This window comes from Micropterus salmoides, unplaced genomic scaffold (genome assembly GCF_014851395.1).
Source record: "Micropterus salmoides isolate LMB-PRFRI ecotype aquatic unplaced genomic scaffold, ASM1485139v1 Ms_hic_scaffold_10, whole genome shotgun sequence".
NCBI lineage: Eukaryota > Metazoa > Chordata > Actinopteri > Centrarchiformes > Centrarchidae > Micropterus > Micropterus salmoides.
Genome location: NW_024040041.1, coordinates 34518427 through 34542901, shown reverse-complemented (window position 1 = coordinate 34542901; position 24475 = coordinate 34518427). Strand labels below are relative to the sequence as shown.

The window sequence follows — 24475 nt, the reverse complement described above, 5'->3', positions numbered from 1 at the left end:
ATTTTGATAAACATTTGCTACCGTTACAAAACACAACTGCTGCACCAGTTTCCATTTAGCTCGGGTGGTAAACTTTATATTGATATGAAATGTCATTTATGATGAAATGTCAGACATACATGTTTTGGTTATATTTATGTTCAGTGAAATAAGTCTAGATTTCGTCAAAATCAACATTCCATTGTTCTTATAGTTGATTTGTTATTTCTGAGCCTGATGTGGAGGCTCACAAGCTTTAGTATTATTTCTGCAGAATGTTTGCCAGGGTAGACAATCAATTTTCGATCAATTTTCTGCCAAATATGTTGCACTTCAACATAATAACATTGTACTGGGACTGCCAACCTTATTCGGAGTTTGACGTCTGGCCCATAATGCATAAAATAACAGCCTCATCAAAGGCCCATGTTTAATACCACACCTGCCTTGAGATTGGTTTATTGATTTTGTGTATTTACTGAGATTCTATTGTTTTTCTTCATCTCTGCCCATTTCTGCCGCAGGCACAAGTGTGAGGAATGCGGCAAGGCTTTCAAGATCCAAAAGCAGCTGATCAACCACCTCCGTCTCCACGAGGAGCACCGGGCCAAAGGTCTTGTTCGGACCGGCCCCAACGGTTCCCGCTTCCAGCAGCCTGGCCCATCTCAAATGCAGACTATGAGAGGGGAGTCGTCAAAGGGCCAGGTAATGGGCGTGAAATACAGCCACCAAGGATTCAAAAAGCCCTACTCTTCAGCTGGAACGTCCAGGCCCCAGAAGTTTGACCCAGCTGAAACTGGACGGCGGCCTTTTTCATGTGAAGAATGTGGAAAGACATACCGCCATGCAGGCAGCCTGGCTAATCACAAAAACCTTCACAAAATTGGGGAGTACCACTGCAACGTTTGCAACTCCACATACCCCAACAGGCTGGCAATGAAAAACCACCTGCGCCTCCATTTTGCCCAGAAAAAGCACAACTGCCAAGAGTGCGGCAAGGGCTTCCGCACCCAGAGGCAGCTAGCTACCCACACTACAGCTGGCCTGTGCAAAGGCCCGCAGGGCCCCGGTGCCCAGATGGATTTTGAGTGTGATGGCTGCTGTGAAGGCTTTGCCACAGCTGATGAGCTCGCAGCCCACGACTGCCCAGCCCAGCACCTGCCTTCGTCCTCCTCCACCAACAGCTCCACCAACATCAGCATGGAGAGAAGCTCCGTGGACCTGGACTCGGACGAGAGACCCTACGCCTGTGACCTGTGCAGCTGCGCCTACAAACACGCGAGCTCCTTGCTGAACCACAAGCACACCCACAAGACGGGCAACTTCCGGTGCAACTTCTGCGACAAGCCCTACACCAATTACATGGCGCTACGAAACCACATGCGCATTCACACGCAGCGGAAGAAGCACATCTGCCACACATGTGGGAAAGCCTTCCGGCTGGCCAGGTTCCTTCGCAACCACCAGAAGGTCCACGAGGAGGGTGCTACCCCCTTCGGCTGCCCCACCTGTGGGAAGAGTTTCCAGGGGAGATCCGGTCTGGCCAGGCACCGCTGCGGGGACAACCAGGTAGGCATGGAAGTCAGGAGGAAGGCCGCTGCACCCCCGGGAGAGGGCGAAGAGTGTCGGTACACGTGAGTTCTCGTCAGTTGTTTGTGATTCTTCGAAGTTGAAAAAAAATAGTGAAGATAAATTTAGGTCTCTACATGTCTATTACAGGTATATGATCTCCAATCCGGCTTCCTTGGGACCATACGCGTGCCGGAATTCGGATTTTTCTGAAGTTTGGACAAATTGAATTAGTGGAGAGACCAGATAAGTCAACCCTGTTTGCTTTCAGTTAGCATATATCACACACTTTAGTCTTTTTAGGCTACCTACAGTCAAACATTTCATGTTTAGATGTATTGTGTTCATGTTTTGTTTTCTTAGCAAACTTTGACACAGATTTAAGTATTTTGATTGTAGCATATTAGCAAAATTTAAAGTATTGATGTTGTGTGTTCCTTGCTGTTATGATTTTTATTGTAGTCTTTGATTTGTTTGTTTGTTTCAGGTAGTCATGATCATGATACTGGCCAGTTTTTAGACTAGAACATGCAGTTATGTGATGGGTCTCTTGCATAATGATGTCTTGGCAAACTGAAATCACAGGGAAGACTAGGAAGTATTTGGAGCTAGCTGCACTGCACATGTCCAGAGGTTATTATTCCTAACAGTTTACGGATTCTTTCCTACAGCACAGTCTGGCATGGTGGAAGTTCTTTGGGCGTGTTTGATGGCTTTCTCATCACTACATTCAGAATTCAGTAATCACCCAAAAGAAGGCTTTGACAGAAGGTCTTTGACTTGAAATCGTTTTCAGATATGAAAGAAGCTGTTTGAAGCTTGTGTCCATTTGTGCAGTGCAGGGAGCGGCAGATACCTCCCAGTTCCCTACATGAATCCCAGTTGTTGGTCCATAGTTTCTCCCATTCCTCTTCCACCCAGCAGTCCTCTCCCCTGTTACCTGTCTAGAAAGCATAACTTTAAATGGTACACCACTTTGTAGTAGTCTTCTTTAAAAGCTTTAAGCCGGATTTCAGATCATATACCTGTATGTGCAACGTATTTAGATGATGAGTAGTTAAAATATTTCAATCATTCTTAGGAAAAGTGGTCACCAGTAACTGAGATCAACTTGGCTAGAACAACGGAAACACGCTTCCATATTCCGTTACTAATCTCCCTTTTTCTTTTATTCTATCCCCCCTCCCATCACCCGGTTCCTCCCCCCTTGTATTTCTTTGTTTTCCTCTGCACAGATGTGATCAGTGTGGCCGCTCCTACCGCCATGCCAGCTCCCTCCTCAACCACAAGAACACCCACACTGTCGGCATCTACCACTGCGCCGTGTGCCTCAAGACCTACTCCAACCTGCTCGCCCTGAAGAACCACCGCCGTATCCACTCTGAGACACGGCGCCACCGTTGCCACGACTGCGGCAAGGCCTTCCGTGTTTCCTCCCAGCTCTACAACCACCGACGCGTCCACCAGAAGCAACGGGAACTGACCTGCAGGTCCTGCCAACGAGCCTTTCCTACGCATGCCAGCTTCAGGCTCCACATGGAGATCACCCATGGCCAGGCGCCGCAGCCCCGCCAGCCCAGACCCCAGCAGCCCCGACCGGGGGGCTCCCAGGAGCTGGGCTGGGGGTCAGGCCTAGACCTCACCTTGATGCAAGAGCAAGGACTCGACCCCAGCAGCATGACCAAAGCCCGCAGCCGTGGGGGCAGCACTGAGGTTATCAAGTCCCACGTCTGTGACCAGTGTGGGCGGTCTTACCGCCACGCCAGCTCCCTGCTCAACCACAAGAACAGCCACAAGACCGGGACCTACTTCTGCAATTCCTGCCAGAAGGAGTTCCCCAACCTGATGTCCCTCAAGAACCACAGACGGATCCACACCGAGCCCAAACGCTACCAGTGCCCCGACTGCGGCAAGTCGTTCCGGGTGTCCACCCAACTCATCTGCCACCGCCGCATCCACACCAAGGAGAAACCGTTCTCCTGCCAGCAGTGTGACAAGCGCTTCTCCTCCAAGTCCAACCTGAGGCACCACATGAAGGTGCACTGGAGCAACTCGACGGCGCCCCCTCCCATGGCCATGGGTGCGCCCAACTTCCTGGGTATGCCCGGCGGCCCCTTCATATAAGCTAAGGGATGAGGGAGGGGGGCGGGGGGGGTCAGTCACATGCCAAGGTTTCTGGAGGTGCCAAAACGTAGCTCTTCCTCCTGCTCACCCTCTTCTTCCTCATTTTCCATGTGTGGCTGTAGTGTGTGTGAAGGACAGGGTGCTTAGACTCAGTCCAGGACCTGCATGACACGACATACACGCGGAGCAGGAGGGAGGAAGCAAAATGGACGCTGCACGCACGCACGCACACACACACACACACACACACACAGACTAAAAATGGAGGACGTTCTCACACACTTCGTTGCTCGCACACCTTTCCTTACCTGAGCTGAGGCTTCCTTCACGGACGTTCCCACAAGGCGCTGGTTGTAGACCTGTCCCACACAGACTGACTGACGGGCAGGCAGACATGGACTGAACACAGACATGATGTAGTTTTTTATAAACTGCATGGACTTCACTACACCTGCCTTACCCCCCTGCTGCATGTTGCCCTGTGAAGGTTAGGTTTTTGAACCGTTCTGGTTCCGGACCGCCGGTGCCCCCCGCAGCTGCGGTGACTGAGCCCAGCTCGTAAAGACTCGACGAGTCCTGCGGTAGTGACTTGATTGGCAGGCAGAGCTGCTGTGAGGGTGTGAGGGAGTCGGATGCTTGTTCTTGAGTAAGGAGCCATCTTGTCCATTTCAATCCCGGAAGCTGGTTCTGAGTTGCAGTTGGTTCCCTGTTTTCCACCCCCCCCCCCCCCCCCCCCCGTTCTGATGATGTTTATAGGGAGTTTTGTCTTGCTAAAATCTTCTTGTGGCCTTTGTCACAGTGTTTTTAAACCATATTCTGACCGAGTCGGATTAAACAAAGTTGTTTTTATGTGTGACCAACGTGTAGGTGCAGCTGGTGAAGACGGACAGCTTTGGTTTCATTTTACTTTTTTTGCACCTAAATGCTTTGACGGGAGACAGCAATGACTTCTGGGAGTTTTTAGGCTTGAAGACGGGACGCTTCAGTCTCTGAGGGTCTGGTTTAAATGTGTGTGTGTTTTGTGTGTGTGTGTGTGTGTGTGTGTGTGTGTTGTGCAGCACTAAGATGAGCTTTATATTCTTGTAGCTTCCCAGACAGACCACCTCCTGACGCCTTGTTCACACACAGATTCAGCAGCAGCAGCAGTCTTTCATTACCCTGAAGCTTCAGGCGAGCTTAGCGTGTTGCGATCGCCGTCTGTCGTAGGAAAGACGGTACGTGGATCATTTTGCTAAACTTCTGTCACTCAGGCCGGGAATGAGCTTTGCTCCTTAAAGGTGAGGTTAAGCAATTCTGGAGAAATCCAGCACCACGATACAGAGCAAACAACTACACAGCGAGTTATGTAGCTATCGTTAGCTAAGGTTCAGTTGTCTTACACCGTCCCCGAGCACACATGACTTGCTGGAAAAAGCGCGCGCTCTCGCAAAGCACCGTGAAGTTCACGTCGAGTCCCATGCTCGGGGCACGGTTAGCGATCACACTAGATGCATACCGTGCCGGAGTCCAACTTAACCGGAGTCCAACTTAACCACGCTCGAGCCCACCTCCTTAGGCCAGTTCAGTGCACCGTGCCCGGGCGCAGTACGGAGCGGTCACACTAGTTAAATGAACTGGACTGTGAGGGTTAAACATGCTCGGGGACTCGCAGAGCGTGAGGTGACCCAGAGCCCGATTCTGCGTCGAGTCTACGCCGCAGCGTACCGCGTAGGCTACACACGTTTACACATCTGTGATGGTGTGCGTGTCGTTCTGCTAGTACACCGCCAAAACACTAGTTGGCAGTTGCGTAAGAGCGTCCACTGTGTCGACTTCTGCCGGCCGAGTCGGCTATCTTCCGGTTTAGCCCTCCGCTAACTTGAATGGGGGTAAAATAAATAATAATTGTGTGGCTCATCGAGCTTCCAAATGTTATGGACCAAACTCTGACAGTGAAATGAGTCACGGGGGTTGTGACGCTCAAAAAAGTTGACCCTCCGTGTTCGAGCCGCTTGTTTGAACGCTAGTACAATAAGCTTCAAAGCACCGGGAGCTTCCTCTGGGAAGGGGAAATGCAAAAAGCTACCAAGCCGACAAATTACAGTTGTTGCGGTCCGTGTCGCCGAGACGTGTAGTTAATTTTGTGGCGAGGTGCAGGTCAGGCTACGACGCTACGCGTAGGCTTCGGTGTAGATTTGACGCAGAGTGCAGACACGGCACAGAACGGAGAGCTAGCGGGCCGTGAGGAGATACTCGATGAATTTGACAACAAGACGTGTTTTGGATTTGACTCGCTTACTCCACCTTTAAGTCTTTGCTTTAGTTTCACACGAGAATCAGAATGAACGCCATCAGCGGGTTAACGGACGATACAGGATTTATGGAGATTATTTAAAAGAACAGGGACGGATATTTAGTGAGCGGGCCGCGTTGCAGTGCAGAAATGAGTGTGATCGTTACTATCAGCTGATATTCGTAATAAACCCGATCGCGCCTGCTGTCTGTGAATCTGTGTGTCAACATGCGGCGAAGCTCCCTGATCTCTGTCTCACAGGTTCACTGTACGACTGAACTACCAGCTGAATGTGGCTGAGATAAAGGAACCGCATTTAAAAACTAAAAACCACACCGAGTAACGGAAGATGTATATTGAGCCGACTCTGTTTAGTTTGATCCTGTATTGTACTCGTATTCTGACTGTATTATCTACAGTACCTCTTTTATAAGAAGGAAAAAAGACGACAGATCATTGTAGTAATGCATTTATTTATATTATTAACACTTGTAATGGACGGCGCTAGTCTTTAGGATGTGTGAGTTTAGAGCTGTGTTGATGTAACACCCCCTCCTCTACCCACAATCCCCCCTGTTCTCTGGAGATGATGGACTCTGAACTTTCGGCTCCACTGAGACTCTGTGTGAAGATGTAAGGAACTGTACCCGCACGATGGAAAGTGTTTTTCTTGCCTTTTACCAAGTGATATTTGTGACGGTCTTTCTCAGTCGAGCCTTCCCATCATCCCTCTCTTCCATATTTATCTCTCCGCCAAGTTTGACTGATGCCCCCTCCTCCCCTCCCTCTCCGAACTCACATTGAAAAGGGACGACTCGGCGATTCTCCTCTTTTATTTGGAGTGTCCTCATCATTTGAAACTTTTTTTTTTATGTTACACCTTTATGGTAACCTCTTGTATTTATTGGTGTTTTTTGTTTTCTCCTCATATTTAATTGCGTTTTATGACTATTTGGAAGCCTCTCTGTGTGTGTTTAAAAAGAAAAAACACAGTTTGTCAGCGTTTTCAGGAGCACTGGTGCTAGTTTTAAAAAAGAAAAAAAAGACAAAAAGTCAAAGCCGTGCAGTGACCGTCAAGTGCTGTAGGAGTCGATGTGATCTTGATCTAGAACACAGAAATAATAACTGTACATTCTCTATTTTTATTTCTTGCATTTTCCTCCTCCACCATGTTTGACTTTGGTTGTCTGAGTGGACACTTTCCCCTCCTGCATTTCAAGTAGATTTTAGAGAGAAGAAGAAAAAAGATTTGGTTTGGATCAACTATAACCCCCTTTCTTTTTTGTTTTTAAGTTCTAACTCTTTTGTTCCCATGCATATATATGTAATGCTTACTATACACTTTTATAAACTATGTTTTGATAATTCATTTCTTAACAGAAAAACTTGTCCATATACTATAACCCTTACTGCTGAGTACTGAAAATAAATAGCTGAAAAAAAAACAGTGGAGCTCAGTGTGTTCAATCTGTTCACGACCAACACTTGTACTTTAGTTTACACTCAGTAGCCACTTTATCCAGGCACGCAAACTCATCAGGTTTTGGCAAAATTTGCCGTTTTAAAACAAAAATGGCTCACCTGTGTGATTTGTGCAGATTCGATGGCTAAACCTGACAGCCAATCAGAGGCAGGGTAGGGCAGGATATATTTAAATCCGCTGCATTGCGGAGTCTAACAGCTGAACACGTTACTGACGAACGAGCTAGCTTACAATAATAACTGTCCTGTCAGATACAGTAATGTTGCCAGTTTTTATAACTTTGCCCTTATTAATCAATGATGTTAGTTAAGCTACTTGTTCATTTATGGAGAGCAGTGGCAGGCAGCACAGTAGCTACATGTAACGTAGTTTAACGTCAACAGGTTAAAATCGTGTCGGCTTACACTGGGGACGCTGAGGACGTGTCCACCACTTTTTGAAAGTGTTTGTTAAAAGTGTTCTGAATAGCTTGCAACAAGAAATGTTAAATAACAAATGAAAATGCTTTGAGAAAGTTTAATTTGACCTTATTTATTTAACTTCAGAAAAGCTACTGATTGTAAAATGACCCCAAAGCGTGCACCAGTCTGTAACTTTAGCAACTTGTTGATTGTTAGGTACACCTGAGCTTCTAACATTCTGCTTATGTTTTTAAACAAAGTACATAAAAAGTCAGTTACTAACAACTTCATAACATGGCAGATCTTTAACTTTACTGAAGTATTCTGGAAATAAAGCCAATTACAAAGTGTTCCTGCCCCCTACTCTGCCTCTGATTGGCTATACCTAACAGACCCTAACCCAACGGAGGCAACGAGTACTAACCAATCAGAGGCAGAGGTGTCGAAACTCTGGCAGGAAAAAGAATAACGCGTGTTTGCGTCCTTACAGGCCATGGTCAGTTCACAATGGAGTCTCAAATGGGCCACATTTAAATGTGAACTGTCAAAAAAAATAAATCAGATCTGAGCGTTAAGGCCTGAAGGGGGAACGTGGCCTAATTTCCTCGGGCTACCCAAAGGTTCACTCGCAATTTAAAGGTTGAAAATATAATCTGAGACAGGTCATGGACAGCTTTAGAAGTAATTGATAAGATCTTGAAATCATTCTTAAAGTCCAGTGTGATGTGACCTGTAGCTCCTGGTTCTGGTTTAAGGATCGCCACCTCACCAAAATATCCCAAAGCCTCACCTCATGCACACTTATGCACATTATAATAACTGATTTCTATGTTGTTGACATTTTACACTAACCATTTAGCGGATAGAAAGTTCAATCTCTGGATTTTAATAATACATATTGCTTTATTGTTTTCTTTTTATTTATTTTTTACTCCACCCTCAATAGCAAATGTTAAATCTAAATCTGTCTGACACTGTAAAAACATTAAACGACAGGTTTCTTTGCAGAGCTGTTGTACAGGTGTTCCTAATAAAGTGGTCACTGAGTGTAAATCTGACAGGAAAGCAGCTCCTGCTCTCCGTCTGATTATACCGTTTCACCTGAATGTCCAGTTATAGATTTATTAGAAAAAACTCAAATACATACACATTCTATGGAAGATTTAAAATGGCAGAATAATAAGACAAGTCAAGCTGCTTGCACGCACTGCTCAGACAGCGCCCAACTAACGCCAACATTGTAAAGTTGGCAGGAGTTGGTTTGAATCTTTAAAGAGTTCAGAAAACTGACCAGACAGACTTTTGCTGCCTATTTGTTCTTATTTAAGTCACAGAGTCGAGGCTGTATTCACTTTTTGGCAAGTGGAAAACTACTTGTTACTGGTTGGTCCTTTAAAGGTATAACAACATGTTGAAAGGACTGGGTGAGCTATAATCAGCCATAACTCAAATATAACGCTCACGACTAAAATCAAGTCGTGTTGAGAACCTTTTAGTCACAATGGGCTGTATTGGCCATTTAAATGTATTGCAACTGGTAATAAGGACTCATTAAGCTATATTCTGTCTTTTTGGCAAGTGCAATACTACAAACTACATTACAACTGGTAAAAAGGTGGATTGGTTGGCACCGAGCAAGCAAAAATAATGTCATATGGATACTACCTTTATTTTATTTACAGCCTAACCCGGCCGTGAATCATGTTAAATAAAGACTACAATCTGTTTTCCAAATATAAACAAGATCATTAAACATCGGCCACCAAACACAAATTGCATTGGCAGCAACAGGCTAATTTTCTTGCTTATAACGTCTTGTCTGGCCTAATAAACTGCAAACACTTCAACTGTGATTATTCCGTTACAAGAAACATTAACGTTTCACAAAGACATAAAGTGATGCTTATTTGAACGTTATGACTGTTTGATCCAGATAAAAGCAGCTGCAGATGTAGAGATACCGGGCGTTACAGCTTTAACATGCTGCGTCACGTTTTTTTTATTTCACATCACTTTTCGGCCCGACACCTGTCGCTTCCTCCAGCGCGTGATGCACGAAGAGGAGAGGCTGTTCACAGACGGGTCCGTTGTCAATGACCGAGAGAGGAGCAAGTAATGGACACCTTGCTAACCTACATTGACATCAAAGAAAGTCGTGCGCACTGATGTTCTGCATGCGAGTAGTTGTCAAGGAAACGCTCTCAGAATATTGGGGTTTGTTGGAAAACGGCGCACATTAGTCCGACTTTCTATGACTCCACCCGACTAGACGTGTCAAACTCTAAAGACGCCATCCGACGAACACCGACTGATCCAACAGTTGGTATTGGTTGGAGTTGGTCGGCGTTTGTCGGGGCAGCTTAAAATACACTACACGATTTCACATTAAATATAACGTGGTAAAAGGATACATATTTTGATTTTTGTCTTCAAATCAAAACAGCAGTGCAAGCTGTGACTGGATTGTTTCTCATTTTGCCATTTACAATAAACATCTGCATATCAATAAAGATTATTCAAAGAAGAAGACTGACAGAAATGCAATTCAATGTTTTTTTTCCCCCTGTGTTCTGATTGGATTTTTACATGACAAGGAAAATAAGTCACTACATATATTAAAGACAAAAGTCTAAATAGGAAATTTACCGTGTTTAGGTCAGAAACTTTATTGTCCAGAATGTGGAATCAAGACCCTGAACGTGCATATAATAAAATTATACATGTAACAATTTGTATTTTATTTTAGCATATTATATCTTCCGTATATTTCACCATCACAGGATGGACAAAAAAAAAGGTACATAATTGGATAATTGATCTGCTTTAAGAATCAAACACCACAGATATATCTGTAATTTACATAATCAATTCATGGTAAATTGAGGAAAGAGCTCAGCTGTGTTAAGATGTAGAGCCGTTAGTCGACTATCAATCAATAAAATATGAATTAATGTAGATTAAACTACAAGCTCTGTATTAATTAGAAGTAGCTCCACCAGCTGCAACATTAACACGGTGAACACACTAATCAATAAATATAATATAATAATTGTTCTGAAATGGGCCAGAAATAATGATCAGCTAATAATTATATTAATGTATCTAGAATTATAGATTAAATATTTATGATTTTTAAAATGGAATCATTAAGTGATTAGAAAAACTAAAATATCTTTGTTACATTTTTAATAAATAAAAAATTTTCATTCATCATATAAAGACAGAATAGAAAAAAGTTATTAATTGTTAATGCTTAATTTAAACTTAAATGTAATCAATTAGAAATAGTTTGTTGTTTGTTGTTTATAATTAAATACCGTAAAAAAGCTATTAATTATTCTGCATGGTGGCACACTTCACACTCCATATAAAATAGAAAGATTCAGCAGATATATACCACAAATATATCTAATATATCTCTAATTATTGACATAAACTTGTTTACTCGTCATTCTCAATAAATAACTGGAATCCTGAAGAATTAAACACCGGAGGTCCATCAATCCATGAAGGAGCCAACAGTCCTGAATCTGAAACTCATTAAACTATTGAGGTCAATGTGTAGTAATATTACAGTGTAGAAATACTCTGTTACAAGTAAAAGTACAAAAGTTTGAGCAACAAAATATATTGAAAGTACCTGAAGTAAAAGTACTCATTATGAATAACATTTATTATATTGCTGGATTAAAACTATTGATGTGTTCATGTGTTCATCACTTTAATGTTGCAGCTGGTCAAAGTGGCGCTACTTTTAATTACTTATAAATATATATTCTATAATACTTTACATTCAGCCGGGCGGCTTCATCAAGATTTATAGGTCATATTTTATTTGTTTATTGTATTTTCTGTTAATCTGAATCAAAGTAACTATGGCTGTAAAATAAATGTAGTAAAGTAAAAAGTACAAAATGTCCCTCTGAGATGTGCTGGAGTGAAGTAGAGAGTAGCAGAAAAAGAAATACTAAAGTACAAGTATCTCAAATTGCATCTAAGTACAGTCCTTCACAATAAAAGTGAAACAGAGGGCTTTTACTCTGAAGGAGCTGCCAGCAGGATGTTTTCACTTTCAGGGTCATCGAGTGCAAACATTCAAAGACCCACCAACGTTTTCTGTCAGTCACATTTAAACTGTCGACATCATGAACATCCCTTTACAAACCTTTAGTGAATTAGAGATTAGACAAATTAGACCCTTCGGCTTCATGTTAGAAGCAGCCGGAAACAAACATTTGTTCGGGGACTGTTTTCATGAATCCGTGTTTGGGGCAGCAGGTATCACATGCGACTAAAACAACATTTGCTGAATGTTTCTGGAATTTAACAACCTCGACAACCAAATTACACACAGTGATCCTCTACAAGAAGATCCAGATATTGTTCTGAATTTAGAATATTTAAAATTCCAACCTGTTCTCATCCCAACTCGTCACATATGGACGCTTGGTGAACACCCCTTGGAGTCACTTTCTTACGCCCTGGTAAACTTTCAAAATAAAACTAGCAGTTGTGAAACATCACAATTTGGTTAGGTTTAGAAAAAGATCATGGTTTGAGTTAAAATAACATGTTACTTACGTGACTTAAATAAAATAATGTTGACTTTTTGTTTCACACGAGAAACGAACACCAGTCTCCTGACTGAAAGTCTAGTTTCTGTCCACCCGACCGCCTCCTTGCTCAGACTTTTCTGTGAAAGACCCTACACCTACCTTTAGTGTTGAAAATGGTTGCTATAGGGCGTTACAAACTGACACCAGCGGGTCTTGACCAGGCGTCCATATGTGACGTCTTGGGATTGAGAACGTGTTGGTACGCTTTAAAGGAGACCTATTAAACTGCTTTTCCAGTCCTATATTGTAGTTCTGTGACTCCGGTACGGCAGATTTGCATGATTCAATGTTCAAAAAAATCTTTTTCTGTCATATACTGGCTCTTCATGCAGGCCTTCATTTCAGCCTCTGTCTGAAACAGGCTGTAGATGCGCCTGTCTCTTTAAAGCCCCCCCTCTCAAAGCCCACTGTCGTCTGACTGGCCAAGACCTGAAGCATGTTACCAGGCTGTTGCTGGGCGGAACAGACAGACTGAGCGTTGCTGTGGGAGCAAATGAGCATATATGGACCAGCGGCTCCGTCTGGCTCCGTGTGTCGTAGAACGGAGGCCTTGGTAGAAAAAGCTTTTGAAAACAGGAGGAAACCTGAGGTTTTGGCTCACAGGGATTTCTTTTAAAGAGGTGGTATTCTGCTTTTTGGCTTTTTCCCTCTCCTTTATTGAGTGATATATCTTTTTTGTGCATGTAACAGGTTTGCAAAGTGAAAAAGCCCAAAGGGAGTTCCCATCTCCCACAGAAAGCTCTGCTCTGAACCGCTCGACTCGCCTTTGTTTGGTTTTCCTTTGTAGAAATGTTGCACCTGTACCTGCTTCCAGGTACTTTTTTTCGTATCACCTCTGTTGAGGTTCCAAGCGAGCTGAGGCGATACTAAAATGTAACGTGAAAACACGACAGACTGCTGACTGGTCAGAGAGCGTGTGAGGCCGGCCAGCCGCCCGCTCACAGAGCCCTCTGCTCCCGCCCACAATCACAACCTGTAAGTGTGCTTTATTGGTTGTGAATTATATTTAAAATAAACACGGCAATGTAACTTCACAGACTGTTCAAGTGCGGAGTTGTTGTAAACGTTGGCTAACGCAGCTAAAGTTATAGCTATAATGCTAATGTTACACCTGATTTAAAAAGCTACTGAGCAAACGTTCAAATTGTTTGGCCAATTTTTATGTAGAATTGAGTTGAAATATGGTGATTTCTGTAGTGGTTTATTGTAAGATGTGGAACAATGATGTTGTGGACTTGTGAGTAACTTATACCATCTGCTAGGTTACGGTCTCAGTCTGAAGCGGCTTTGATTTGGATCACACTACCTTGTTTCTTACGACCCGCCCTTCTCTCCTTCTGATTGGCTAGTAGTCCTTACCTGGGAACTGCGCATGTGCAACTCCGAAAAAAGATTTTGTACAAGTAAGATGCATCACTCTGTAGCTCAAGAGTAGAGCGTACAACACACAGGGTGAAAAGAGGAGCTGCAGCAATGTGCAGTATGAGAAAAATATAACCATGTAAACCTGTTCTGGTACAACCCCTAATTAAGATTTTGAACCTGAAAATGAGCAGAATACCACCTCTTTAAATACTTTGAATACATTTACATACATTGTAACATTGTAGATAAGTCGTAAAATGTGGAAAGCATAACAGGTCTCCTTTAATGTTGTTTTTGTACGTGTAGGGTCAAGTTAGGAACAACAAATATGCAACGTCTGGTTAGACTTTGAAAATAAAACTAGTGGTTAATGTTGTGCAACGTCACAGTTTGGTTACGTCGTTAGGTTTAGGCACAAAAACTGCTGGTTAGGGTTAGGAAAGATCATGGTTTGGGAATAACTACGTTACTTAAGTGACTTAAAGTATCTAAGTTCAGTTCCGCTACTTACGTAATATCACAAAACAAAATCAGTGAATCTTTTTGTTTCATATGGGAAACAAACACCAGTTTTAACGGTTTTGTCTCACCTGTCCACCCAAACCCACTCCTTACTTTGACTTTTCTGTTATTTATACTAGGCCTACTTTTAGCGTTGAACTATCGCTTGCCATGTGCGTTGGTACCAGACACCGAAATACGTGTCAAAGCAAAGCTTTTTTGGGGGGAAATGAGAACAGTCTGAAAATCCAGCTGCTGGTGATAAATTTCAATGAAATCTAAGGGAATTCAGAACTATAGTGTGTCCTGGCCTCATGTCAGCATTTCGACCTTCATGTAGAGAAAAAAACTGAACAGTTAATTGAATAAATAAAACATGTGGAAACGTTTGTTTCGGTGGCTTGTAAAAAACGATCTCACCCACAACTCATGACTCCAGTATCCAGTCACGGCGTGCGTCTTATCTGACAACTAAATGTTGGACTTAATGTTTGCAGGTTAAATATTTAAGAGAAACTAAAGTACTCTGGTTGAAATAATGTGGTCCAAAAAGTGTGTACCAGTGTTTTTCTTCTTGTGTCTGGTGCTAAATCTGAAAATATTATTTTATTCTAACATATAATTTAGACGTTTACATATTTTGTTCATCATAAAGTTCATAACTTTTAAAAGTGCATCTTTGTAAGTTTGTTACAATCAGGAACAAAATTTTGTGTTTTAGCTCCTTTAAAATTAAAGATATAAATCAAATCCAGTTTCATTATTAGGATTTTAAAACCACCTGTCAGTCATGCCATGTGTATCTGCAGTGTTTAATGTAAACCTTTTGAAAACATTTGGATAATTACTAACCTGAAACAAACCGGCTTTCTACAGTAACATGTGTCTAAACCAAACTCCATTCATAAAAACCTGCACTTTACTGTCCTGTCCTCTGTGCATGTGTTTTTATCCTGAAGATGAAGGTTTGTGTTTGATGTGAAACTGCTGACTGATCAACATCAAACATTGACTTTGTTGCTAATCAACAATAAAGAGCTAATTTGTATTATTATTTGGAAATGATCTTTGCTAAATAAACAAAACAGGTCCTAATGCTTTGTTGGCACAAAATGGCTGCCAGTTGGTATAGTGTCAAACTGCCTTTTTATTTTGTCTGTATCAGATTTTACATCGATTATGTGATGTCGACCGTGTCATCTGTGTGTAATAACCCTTCATGGCAGATTTGTCAGACAGTCTGTAAATGAAAATCCTTTCGTCACGCAGCTCAGATCCGAGCAGCCGACGGCCTCTTGGGAGCCAAACTGTGTCAAAATAATCACTTTATTGTGATTTTGGTTGTAAAGTGAGACGCTCATTAATAAGTCATTGTTTTATTCTGAAAAGCTGCTTCGTGGCTGCAGACGCCCCTTTTTTCTTTAGATGTTTAATGTTTTTAATGTTTATGTCTTGTCATGCTGAGAGAAATGGAGCTGACCTTTGACCCTTTGCTGTTTGTTCTTCAGTGCTATTTTGACATCAGGACCTTGTAACTGTAACTTACTATCTTAGTTACGAGATCTGTAATTAATGTGATATGGATGAGAAAGATTTTTTTGACGTACAGATTTAGTTTTCTCATAATTATAAATAAATACAGATTTTGTCAAAACAGTTTTTTGCTGTTATGAGACACGAATCTTGTTAATTATGAGATTTACTTTTGGTAACGGAGATCCAGAACTCATCGATTACAAGTTTTTCTTGTAATAATGAGACAGTTTTTGTTTGTTTGCAGTCATCAGATACAGATCTAGTTAGAAGTTGTTGTGGAGCTGCAGCACTCAGTGACAAACTTGTGTGAAAGTCCTGAGTTTGACCCATCCTACCTTTATAATCCGTACTGTTGTAGTCTTGTAGAGACCGGTCTTGGTCTCAAGACCACTTTTTGATGGTCTTCTCGTCTCGGACTCGACCGCATTTGTACTCGGTCTTGTCTCGGTCTCAGACATTGAAGACTCTGGATTTTATTTCAAGACCAGTCAAGACCATAACTTTGGGAATATCAATAAATTGCTTTTGCATCGTCTGATTTATTTGTTAACATCCAAAATTTGGTTGGATGTAAAACGTGTTGCTTCAAATGCAACAATTAATTAAAAATGTGTTGTTAACGTAACGACTCTCCCCTCCCCGCAATGGTAACTATGGAGAAGGAGTTGATTTCAGCCCTTAGTGTTTGTACGTGGGTGTTTTAATGGGAATGTGGAAGAAGTACCTGTGATCTCGTTCCACATTTTATTGTGTGTCATGTAATGTGGGAAACTGGTCTTGGTCTCGACTTGTTCTCAGCCCCTAAAAGTCTTGGTCTTGTCTCGGTTTCAATAAGTTCTGGTCTTGGTCTCGACTTGGTCTCAGCCCCTAAAAGTCTTGGTCTTGTCTCGGTTTCAATAAGTTCTGGTCTTGGTCTCGACTTGTTCTCAGCCCCTAAAAGTCTTGGTCTTGTCTCGGTTTCAATAAGTTCTGGTCTTGGTCTCGACTTGTTCTCAGCCCCTAAAAGTCTTGGTCTTGTCTCGGTCTCAATAAGTTCTGGTCTTGGTCTCGACTTGGTCTCAGCCCCTAAAAGTCTTGGTCTTTTCTCGGTCTCAATAAGTTCTGGTCTTGGTCTCGACTTGGTTTCAGACCCTAAAAGTCTTGGTCTTGTCTCGGTCTCAATAAATTCTGGTCTCGGTATTGACTTGGTCTCGGTTTCGGCGGCCTTGACTACAACACTAATAATCCGTCTTCTGATTTCCTACAATGCTACCGCCGTGCGGCCACTAGAGGCAGCTAAAAGCCTAAACATGGGTCGTAAGAAGCTGGATAATAATCGACCTACACGTCCGTTTTTCTGGTGAGGATGGCTGAACAAACTGGACCGTCTGACTGGAGGTCTGCAGCTGGACGTTGGTTTACGGGGGAGCGATATATTTAGACGCTGCCATCACTAACGTGTCCCGGCAGTGCGGGACCTCCTCAGCTCTTTGAGATCTGAATCTGCTTGTTGCACAGTCCACCACGTGGCGTTAATGTGAACTAAAACCCTGGTCTTTGTCTCCTCTCAGATCTGAGTTCGGGGGGTTCGACCAGCAGCTCCAGGAGCTTCGTCTGCAGTCAGTGTGGGCGGTCTTACCGCCACGCCAGCTCCCTGCTCAACCACAAGAACAGCCACAAGACCGGGACCTACTTCTGCAACCACTGCCAGAAGGAGTTCCCCAACCTGATGTCCCTCAAGAACCACAGACGGATCCACACCGAGCCCAAGCGCTACCGGTGCCCGGACTGCGGAAAGTCCTTCCGGGTGTCCACGGCGCTTATCTGCCACCGCCGCATCCACACCAAGGAGAAGCCGTTCTCCTGCCAGCAGTGTGACAAGAGCTTCTCGTCCCGGTCCAACCTGAGGCACCACATGAAGGTGCACTGGAGGGGTCCGCCACTGTCCAGAGGGAGGTCATCCGCCTTCCTCACCGTCGCCTCCAGACCTTTCATCTAAATCTAAACCTCACTGGTCTTTCTGAAACAGACTTCCCCGGACCGCGTGGTCTCCTGAGGAACACCATGTGGAGGTTTTGGTCTGTGGGTTCGGGTTTAAATTTTATCAGAGACTGAACACCTGATATCATTATATCACTGAGATATTTCACCTGAAAACCATCAGTCTGAATTTATCAGTTTTAAGTTCCCCTCTTCGAGGTTTTTCCTGGTTCCTGACGTGAAACAAAAGAAGTTCGAAAATATCTTTTTCTGTGAACAAAAGACAAAGTCGACTGCGACTCCCATGGTGCATTTCACTGTCAAACAGCCGATCACAGAGCTTCATATACTGCTGTGTGTTCAATAACAACAAGCTAAATTTAAATTGCGTTTGGAAAACTGATTATTTCAACGTGATTCATTCTCATTGCATTTAAAATTCTCTCTGATTGATGGTTTATCTCCATAGCAACAGCAGCTGAGGCTCATGGGTATTTAGAGACAGACAAAAACACAATTTATCAGAAAACAAGGGTCAGTTATTCAAACTTCCAATCACTTTCACGACTACAGTATAAGTCTCTCTTTTTTGGATCGGGTGACGTTCTGATCAGTTCCATTCAGTTTTGATATTCAGCTTTTACCTTGAATTTTGGCATCTGAATCTGATAAACTAGAGTTTATTTACTTGAATGTTTTGATCCGAGTCGTGTTATTGCCCTATGTGCTAATAACGGATTTCAGTGATGTCATGTTGTTTTTTCAGGATGATGTGTAACTCTGGTGCATTTACAGCAGTGGCAACGTCTCGGATATTAAATCAACAAATAAATATATAGAAACTAAATGTAGCAGTTTGAATAGATATTATAGTTTTATCATGATCGTTTTTTATCAACAAGTCCCCCAACCTAAACGACAGCATATATCGTTTTATCCATCCCAAAACGACACATATGAGCATTAAACACTGTGAACGAGCGCTTTCACCACTAATGTTGTGAAACGGTCACACTTTGGTTACGTTTATGAAAAACATTGTGGTTTGGGTCAAAATAAGTACATTATATAAGTCACGTGACACAAGTCAGTTAAAACTGGTCTCCTAAGTAAGTCCAGTGTTTCAGCCATCCAACCACCCCGTTCTACCTCCTTATGCGGACTCCCTGCCTATTTATAATACGTCACCCGACGTCCTCCTTTGCTACCGTCATATTACCACTAGAGGTCGTTGCCACAATAAAAGTAAATATGGGTCGTCATAACGTGCTGCACAAACAACATATAGTTTCAAGTCCAAACCATATAAATTCAGATTGATGGTTGACGAACGAATTTTGGAATTAAATTTCAACATGATGTGTTTTAGCAGTTATTTAGGTTTTCAGTGAGTTATTCAGTTTCTTACATGATTCAGATCCTTTCATGAGCAGGAAACCTGGAAGCTGAAGCTCTTCTCTTCATGGAAACTTAAATGTGCGTTTTTTTTCTCTGACTTTGTGAAGCTCTCTGAGTTTCTCTCCGTCGATGATGAACGGCACTCGGAGGCTTAGCTGAACGGGTCTGAACACTTTTACACTCTGAGTGAAGCGGCATATTGCGTCGTCGTTGTCGTCACTTCCTCCTGATGAACTGAGCTCGCCGGGTGTTTAAGTAGATATCAGACTTTATCTATTGGGATATATTTTAGGTTTAAAGACGTCAGAGTGGATGATGGGTCTTCTATTGTTTCCACTACCTCTTCCTCTAATCTTGGTGTACTAGCTCCTATTTGTTCCTCTCATGTAATCCTGATTTTCTGTTTTATGCTCTGGTTTCACGCCATTGAACGAAGCGAAGAGTGTTGTTGTTGTAGAGTCAAGAAGCAGAAACATTTTAAACCCGTGGAAGCGTCTTTTTCCTCGGCGTCACGCTGTCTGGAGCGAGACCATTCAGATCTCAGCAGCTGTAAATGCAAAGAAGCATAGATCAGATGATATTTATCAGAAAACATGTCCAGATACAGATCACATGTGAAGGCCAGGTGAAGACAGGGCCTTCGTAAAACTTGTCCAGAGGGAAAATAGAGGAAATGAAAGCAAGGATTCTTTTTTTTAGATGATCTTTGAGTGAAAACAACAGCTCATTTCATTCATATAAACTCTCTTTCCTCTGACAGACTGTAAGACTTCACAGCGTCTCTTCAGACTGAAACTTAAAACGTTAACTTCTAACAAACTCTGGAGTGGAGGAACAAAGCGAAGATGAACAGAGGACGTCGACACGGACAAACATGAGGAGATTCTGTTTTTTACACTACGGAGGATAAACAGTGTTCCTTCCTCTTCTTCTGTTAGCATTCAAGACTCATAACGTACAGACGTAAAGCAGAGAAAAAACTGGGAAAATGTAGTTTCATGGGTGTTTGGACGCCTTCAGGTCAGCAAAGGAACTGTGAACTTAGCTGCCCTGATGGGAATCATCATCATCCTCCGAAGGACTGTCGAGATCAGAACCTCAACACTCAGACTGTTTTTAACTTCAACACCAAAATCAAACCATCAACACGGAAGTCCATTTATGTCATGTGGGGAAAAAAACTATCATATGTTTTTTATTCACTATTAAGTGTTTCTGAATCTTGTAAATATAAAAAAGTTAAGTGTAAAGTTTCAGTATTTGTAGAACACTTTGAAACTGCCTCCTGGATGAACTGCAGGAGCTAATTATGACAAACTCTCATAAATATGAGAAACGGCATCATAATTATGACGCAACTGAGTTTCTTAATCAGTAGATATTATCTAGTAATTATGCCTACTATGTTGCGATTATAGTTGAATTTCTCATTGCTATGATATTAGAAACCTTTTCATAATTATACTGAGTCAAATTTGAAGTATCTCATTATTATGAGATAATAATGAGATACATAATAATGACAAACTAATTATCACATAGTTTTATTTATGATGAGAAACTTTCTCATAATTATATGATACAGAGTATGAGATAGTTATTACAAACTCTTTATATATACTCTTTATCTCATAATTTATGATCCTTTTTATGAGAAAATAAATAGTCAAATCTATGAGGTGCAATCTCATGTTGCAAGTATGAGGAACATTTATAATGAGAAACACAATTCAGTTTCTTAATCATTAGATATTATCTAGTAATAATGAGAAACTCATATTTATGGCAATCTATGACCACTATTTTATGATTCTGACAAAATTTGCTATGATATTTCATGAGAAACCTCACAGTTATAAGATTCAGAGTCATAATTATAAATTAATAATTATGATGAGATATTATCTCAAGAAACTAATTATCACTTTGTTCTATTTATGATGAAATCGTATGTAATAATTATGAGAAACCTTCTCATAATTATGAGCTACCGAGGGTGAGATACTCATAGTTATTACAAACTCTGTCATAATGAGAAACATCTGAGAATCTGAATGATGAGATTGTATCTCATCATTTTGACTTGGCATCTAAAACTGAAAAAACAAGTTTCTCTTCTTTATGAGAAAGTTTCTCATAGTTGGTAGATACTATCTCGTAATCACGAGAAGCTTATTTTAATTATGAAGTACTCAGTCATACTAACTCAGTACTTGAAGAAACATCCTGTTATCTGCGAGATAGTATCTATTAGTCATAATTTATAGATACTTTATCTCACAAGTATTAGAAAGTTTCTCCAAACTCTGAGAGTAGAAGTCATTATTATGAGAAAAACCTAACACTTAACAATGAAAGAAAAACTTAGCTGGTGGATTTGTTCTTCAAAATGTGGAAATAGACTTCCATAACCAGCTGTTCTACAAGACGACCAAAAAACTGGGACTCTTGTGACGTTCTCATCGGATCTCTCACAGACTTCATTTATCATGGATTTCTTTCACAAAGCTGATGTCGGGAGCCATGTAGCTTTGTCTCTGAAGAAACTCACCAAATACAGACTTCAGGTTCGTCTGACAGCGGCCTGTTGACCAGCAACGTTCCTCATCAGGAGAGTTTGTAACATCACGGATTTATCCTGCCTCCGTCTTCTTCACCGTCTTGTACTCAGTTGGTTTTTAGGACACCTGTATTTTCTGACTCTGTGCCTGACAGCTCACATATATAGATAGTTTAAAGGGTTGTGGTACAAACTAAAAAGAAGTAGAATTTATAAAGGTAATGATGTGATGATGCTTTTGCTTACTTGGTCACAATCTGCAGCTGATTTCACTCAAACGAAACGCTTTCAGCTCTAAAATACTTACATGACGTGTGGGTTGAGGGTCATAGTTCAGTGTTGTTTCTACACTTCAGATCTGGTTTATCAGATGAAATTATAAAGAGTTCTCCAAAAAAAGTGACATACAACTGCAGGTCATTGTGACAGCCATTTTGTCTCCTTTCTAAATAATGTATTTTGTAAATATGACAATGTTTTCTCATACTCTTCGCAACTATGAGAATCAAAAAGTTATACTATCTCCAGCACAATATCTGTGAAGCTTCTGAGTCATCCAGGTCTTAGGTATCCAAGGAAGGTTAAAATCAAGGGCAACTGGACTTGGTTGAAGACACTTGAAGACGTTTCGCCTCTCATCCAAGAGGCCTTTTCGAGCCTGGTCTCATCCCAGGGCGTCAAATACCGATGCTTTGAGAAAGCCTGACAAATTGTTCGTATTTGAAACACAAGGTATCTTTCAGCGTCCGTATGAAATGCACTGGGCTTTCAAGTAACACACTCACCAAGCAACCATAGTTTTGGTGCCTAAACCTAACCAAAACCATGATCTTTTCCTAAACCTTACCAAACTGCATCGATTCCACATATTAAAAACGCGTCTTGTACAAATGCTGAAGGGTACTTTGTGCGTCAAATACTGATGCCTTTTCAGGCTTTCTCAAAGCGTCGGTATTTGAAGCGAGATGAGAACATGTTGGCTTCTTCAATTCTGACTGACTGGCAGGAAGTTGTGGTCGTTGGAGTCACCTGAGGCCAAATGTGAGTGTTTAGTGTCCTGGGGAGAGATGAACCACTGGGAGGACAGATGGTTCGAAAGAGGATTGAAAGAGGCCATTTACACCAGAATAGAGAGACCGTCACTGAACAGAGGAGGTCTGAGACACCACTTATCCCCCACCTACAATGCTGTCCTTTCATTTCTTCCCAGTAAAACAAATACTCACATGTGACCTCATGTGACAATGCTAACAACAGTCGTTTAAACTTGGCTTCAGGTGACTCTAACCACCACAACGACGGTCGTTACAACAGTCAGGAGCACTGACGAACCGGGCGGTATCCATCACCTCGATAACGACCCCACAGAGGTTAAATAGCTGGGACTCCCTGCCAGTCAGTCAGAACTGAAGAAGCCTCTTGGATGAGAGTTGAAACGTCTTTGAGAATCTTCAACAAAGTCCAGTTGCCCTTGATATTAACCTTCCTTGGATATATCATACAAAATTCTCAGAATTAGTAATTATGAGAACAATTTTTAAATTATGAGATCTGCATCTCCAGAGATCTGTGAAAAACAGTAAAAATTCTCATAATTATGTGAACGAGAAAACGTTTCCATATCTTTATCTGGTAATTATGAGATGAGTCTTTGTTGAATGCATTATGCTTACGTTCATTCCTGACAGCCTCGATTTAGGGGTTAAGTTAAAAGTTGTTAAGCCGTGTCAGTTTAAAGAACATTTTCCTCCTGGTTTAATTTGATTAGAAAAAATGTCAAATTAGTTTTAGATTTATCTGCGTCGGCATTCACATGGTCCAAATAATCAGGTTAATTTTAGTTGGGGATGCAAAATGGCGCAGCAGAAAGGGACTTGTAGAGACATAGCAGTAGACTCTGTGCTGTTTGGTTAGATGATGTATTGTCATTGTACCTCTATATCATAACCTCTGTATGACCTTTTATATACAAAACAAATAACTGTAGAATACATGTATTTATATCTACTTGTGATGAACTGATGTTAACGAGAGTGTCAACTGACAAGCAGCTGACAGTGAGAAATGGTTTGTTGCAAAAAATCACTAAATCTAAAATGTCAGGCTCTCAGAACATCATCGCATCGCTTCCTGCGCATTTTCTTCTTCTTGATGGTTCTTATTGTCCTCTACAGTTTTTAATAAAACATTAATTGGTAAATTCCTGGAAGCACTGTAGCTTATTCTAAATCAGTCCCAAATACACCATCCTGCTGGCCCAAAAACTCACTAGAGCACCACATGTGGATTCATCCGCCGCTGAAAATAGTCCCCAACAAATGCACTATTTCCTCCTGTTTATTTGACAGAAACATACTGAAGCAGAGCAGGATCCCAACATGATAACGACCCCAAACACACCTCCGAGACGACCACTGCCTCGCTAAAGAAGCTGAGGGTAAAGGTGACGGACTGGCCGAGCATGTCTCCAGACCTGAACCTAATGAGCATCTGTGAGGCTCCTCAAACAGAAGGTGGAGGAGCTCAAGGTCTCTAACATCCACCAGCTCCGTGATGTCGTCATGGAGGAGAGGAAGAGGACTCCAGAGCCAACCTGAAGCTCTGCTGAACTCCAGGCCCAGGAGGGTTAAAGCATCACTGGAAAATAACGGTGGCCCCACAAAATATTGACACTTTGGGCCCAATTAGGACATTTTCACTGAGGGGTGTACT

General features: G+C 42.0%; 1 protein-coding gene across 1 annotated transcript in view; it reads left to right on the top strand.

Annotated features, from left to right (window-relative positions):
- The window catches only part of si:dkey-89b17.4 (zinc finger protein 850), a 36685-nt gene extending 12736 nt beyond the window's left edge, over positions 1 to 23949 (top strand). Inside the window, exons 3-5 of the mRNA XM_038709177.1 lie at positions 504 to 1613; positions 2784 to 3646; positions 17397 to 23949. Of these exons, the coding sequence (XP_038565105.1) occupies positions 504 to 1613; positions 2784 to 3646; positions 17397 to 17824 (2401 nt within the window). The 3' untranslated portion in view covers positions 17825 to 23949. The remainder of the gene's footprint in view (positions 1 to 503; positions 1614 to 2783; positions 3647 to 17396) is intronic.
- Positions 23950 to 24475: the final 526 nt, after the last annotated feature.